At 36.3% G+C, this 3,532-nt stretch overlaps 1 protein-coding gene across 1 annotated transcript; it reads right to left on the bottom strand.

The window, feature by feature from the left end:
- Positions 1 to 374: 374 nt before the first annotated feature.
- Positions 375 to 3,279, bottom strand: LOC107758974 (receptor-like protein EIX2). Its single transcript, XM_075243717.1, has one exon. It carries the CDS (start codon positions 3,175 to 3,177, stop codon positions 457 to 459), a length of 2,721 nt encoding a protein of 906 aa, XP_075099818.1. The 5' UTR covers positions 3,178 to 3,279; the 3' UTR covers positions 375 to 456.
- Positions 3,280 to 3,532: the final 253 nt, after the last annotated feature.

Here is a 3,532-nt window from a genome sequence, read left to right as displayed (position 1 = left end):
CCTAATCTCCAATCTCTTCCATTCTTTCACTATCTATTCTCAGTTTCCCAATGCTTCAACCAAGTCTAGATTTGAGAAGAGGGATTACTGACCAAATATTGCTCAAATTCCCACTTTAAGAGTTGACATCGAATATCTGCGATGATTAAAGTGAATGATGCTCTCATAGATGTAAGTTATTTGCTCCTACTTTTTGTTACTTCTATTTGTTTATTTTTTTCATTCTTTTTGTTTGTTAAATCATGTTGAGCAGTGTGTAGAGTCTACTGCGCTATGATGCCGATATGCAGCAGTACAACACAGAAGGCATATCATTTACGAACAGTTATCTACTATAACTAGGGAGATTAAAAATAAAATGCCTAAACAAAATATCAACTGCAAACAATCTTTTATTTATTTATTGAAGGAAAAGTAATCATAGAATAAGACTTTTGAGAATAACAATCTCCTCAATCATATCCATCCCCATATTTGTAACTTTACACACAAGGATTCCCAACAACTATCTGAAAACCGATAATAGGCATGTCTCCATGATCTCTTGAAAAGCAAACAAGAACATACTCCCCAAAAGCTAAGACCAAATCCTATTGACATTGCAATGTAGAACCAATCCGGTTCATCTTCATTACTCTCATCATTTTCAGTATCAACATTAGGATTTTGACCACCTGAGTTGCAGTTCGTCAAGAGTGGAAGCCCGCAAAGCTCATTTCCCTGGAAACTCGAGGAATTAAAGCTTTGAAGTTGAGTGCCCACTGGTATTTTTCCTGACAAATTGTTATAAGATAGATTCAGGAAGCTCAAAGTTGACAAACTCGATAAGCTTTGCGGGATTTGATCGGAAAGTTGATTTTCTGAAAGATCAAGGGATTCAAGCACTTTCATGTCGCCAATGCCATTTGGGATCCTACCTGTCAGTTGGTTTTTTGAGAAATTACAGATTCTCAATCCTACAAGACTGGTAAAACTTATGGGAATATCTCCAGAAAGATTATTGTTAGACATATCCATACTTGTAACCAATGCTAATATTTTATCATACTGGTAACTATTGCCTTTAGTTGTCACCATTGCGCTTTCTGTCAAAAGTTCTCCAAATCTATCAGCATAATACTCAATATCAGCTTCCCCCAACTTATTTCCGGTGACCATTGCTGTTAAATTGCTAATACACCTTGGTATAATTCCAAAGAAACTATTGTTTGCAAGGTCTAAGATCTGAATATGTTTGAGGTAACAAATTTCTGGAGGCAATTCACCATAGAATCTGTTTGAGCTAAGGCTGAGGATTATCAAATCTGAAAACTTCATTCCTAACCATGGTGGTAGTTGTCCAACGAATTCGTTCTCAGCTAAATCAATTTTCAGCAACCCTGTACAGTTTGCCAATGATGAAGGTAATGGACCCGTAAGTCTATTTCTTCGGAAGTCCAAAGAAACCAAATTACTTAAAACCTCCATGGATTTTGGTATGCCTCCAATCAATTTATTGTCCCTCAAGTTTAAAACTATCAACTTTGGCCAATTCATCCAACAATCAGGAATTTCTCCTGACAAATCATTTTCCTCGAGATATAAGAACATCAATCCGTAGGATCTGTTCTTATTTGTTTCACACAAGGAGTGAGATAAACCTCCTGAAAATGAATTGTTCGAGAGGTCTAGAATAAATACATTGGGTGAAACCTCAGGTAGCGGACCACTGAAATTGTTGGAACCCAAGGACCAAAACCAAGAAAGTGATGAAATTATTGGAACCTCACCAACAAATTGGTTGTGAGAAAGATCGAGATACCCAAGCTGGGAAGAAAAGTTCCAAAACCAAGTTGGAACCTCACCAATAAATTGGTTATGAGAAAGATTGAGAAACTCAAATTGGGAGTTCCAAAACCAAGTTGGAACCTCACCTTGTATTCCACCATTTGATATGTCCACACTCTTTATATTCTTTTGAGTTTGGAGCCACATGGGAAATAGAGGACCTATATTCCAGTCGCCTATTTCAATATGTATGGCTTGAAAAGGTGGAATCCACTTCTGACTCACTTTTAAAGTTAGATTAGTATGAGATGCTTGGAAATATCTTAATTGTGTCAACTTGGTGAAATGACTTTCTGTTACAACACCTTCCAACCTATTGTTACAGATGTCAATTCTTTCTAGCATTAGGAGTTGGCCAACACTTTCTGGGAGTGTTCCAGTTAGTTTGTTGTTTCTTAGTATCAATTCCGTCAAAGAAGAACTATATCTCAATCCCGCTGGAAGAAAATTACTCCTACTGTTGAACAATTCAAATACTTCACCCTCAAATAGATTTTCTGAGAGATCAAGCCAACGTAATTTCGATAACTTTCCAATTACATTTGGTAAGTTTCCAGAAAACATATTTCTAGAAAGGTTAAAATCAGTTATTGAGCTCAAATTTGAAATTGCATTTGAAACTACTCCCTCAATTTTGTTTTCACTAAGATCAAGTGACTCCAAATCTTTGCATCGATAGATCCAATTCGGGATAGTGGAGTTGAGCTTGTTGTATGCAAGATCCAGATTTCTAAGTTTTGTCACATTTCCGGCCTCACGCGGCATCGCACCAATTAAATTACTATCACTCAAATCAAGAGAAACAAGACTAGGGAGATTGAAAACCCACCTGGGAATAGAAGAACTAAAGTTATTCTTAGAAAGATCGAGTGTTTCAAGTGAAGAAAAATTATGATGAAGTAGAGGTGGTATATGTTGAAGTCTACAACTATATAAACTAAGATAAGCAAGAGAAGGAAGCATGCTAATGACCTGCAGCCAGTTAGTTACATTGCTGAGATCCACATCCTCCATCTCCAAGTTCTCAAGATTTGAAAGACTTGGCAGCCAATCAAAGTTATTGATCCTTAGATCATATCTTATAGGCTTGTTCCCAATCTGATCCACAATGCCTATGTGAAGCTCAATCACATGACGGGTCATACTGTGGCACACAACCCCTCTCCATTCACAACAATCTTTTCCAACAATCCAAGAGGAGAGATGATCTCTGGGATCATATACTTCCTTCTTCAGACTCTCCAATGCTTGTTGCTCATTTTCTCTGCAACTGCCTATACAAACACTAAACTTGGTGTTTGTCAAAATGAAAAACAAGAAAAAACAGAATGTTATTGCTAACAGCTTCATGATGTGCAAAGGTTTAGATTAGGAACTGAAAAATATGTATTAAATAGTTATTTGCTTGTAGATTGTTATTAGTCCAAGCATACGTATATATAGCATTTAGAACTATAGTTGAAGAATACATTGTCTAGAAAGATATTGACCATAAAATTCAAAGACTTGTTGATTTTAAATTATTTTGTCCTTTTAAAAACTATTCAAAAGAATATAATTGACGGACGTCAATTTCTTGCTAAGTCAAGTCTTCTCCAGAGTACAACTTTATCAAGTGTCCTTGTCTGGGGCCATTTAACACCATAGCAATTGATGAAGTGAAAACAACCTTTTGCTCCTTTTAGTGTGTGGTGATCATTTTATA

This window comes from Nicotiana tabacum, chromosome 22 (genome assembly GCF_000715075.1).
Source record: "Nicotiana tabacum cultivar K326 chromosome 22, ASM71507v2, whole genome shotgun sequence".
NCBI lineage: Eukaryota > Viridiplantae > Streptophyta > Magnoliopsida > Solanales > Solanaceae > Nicotiana > Nicotiana tabacum.
Note: the sequence above shows the minus strand (reverse complement) of the source record. Positions and strands in the feature narration are given on the sequence as shown.

What these genes read in the sequence shown, in the direction of transcription:
- LOC107758974 (XM_075243717.1), bottom strand. Translation starts at nt 3,177, where the DNA reads ATGAAGCTGTTAGCAATAACATTCTGTTTTTTCTTGTTTTTCATTTTG.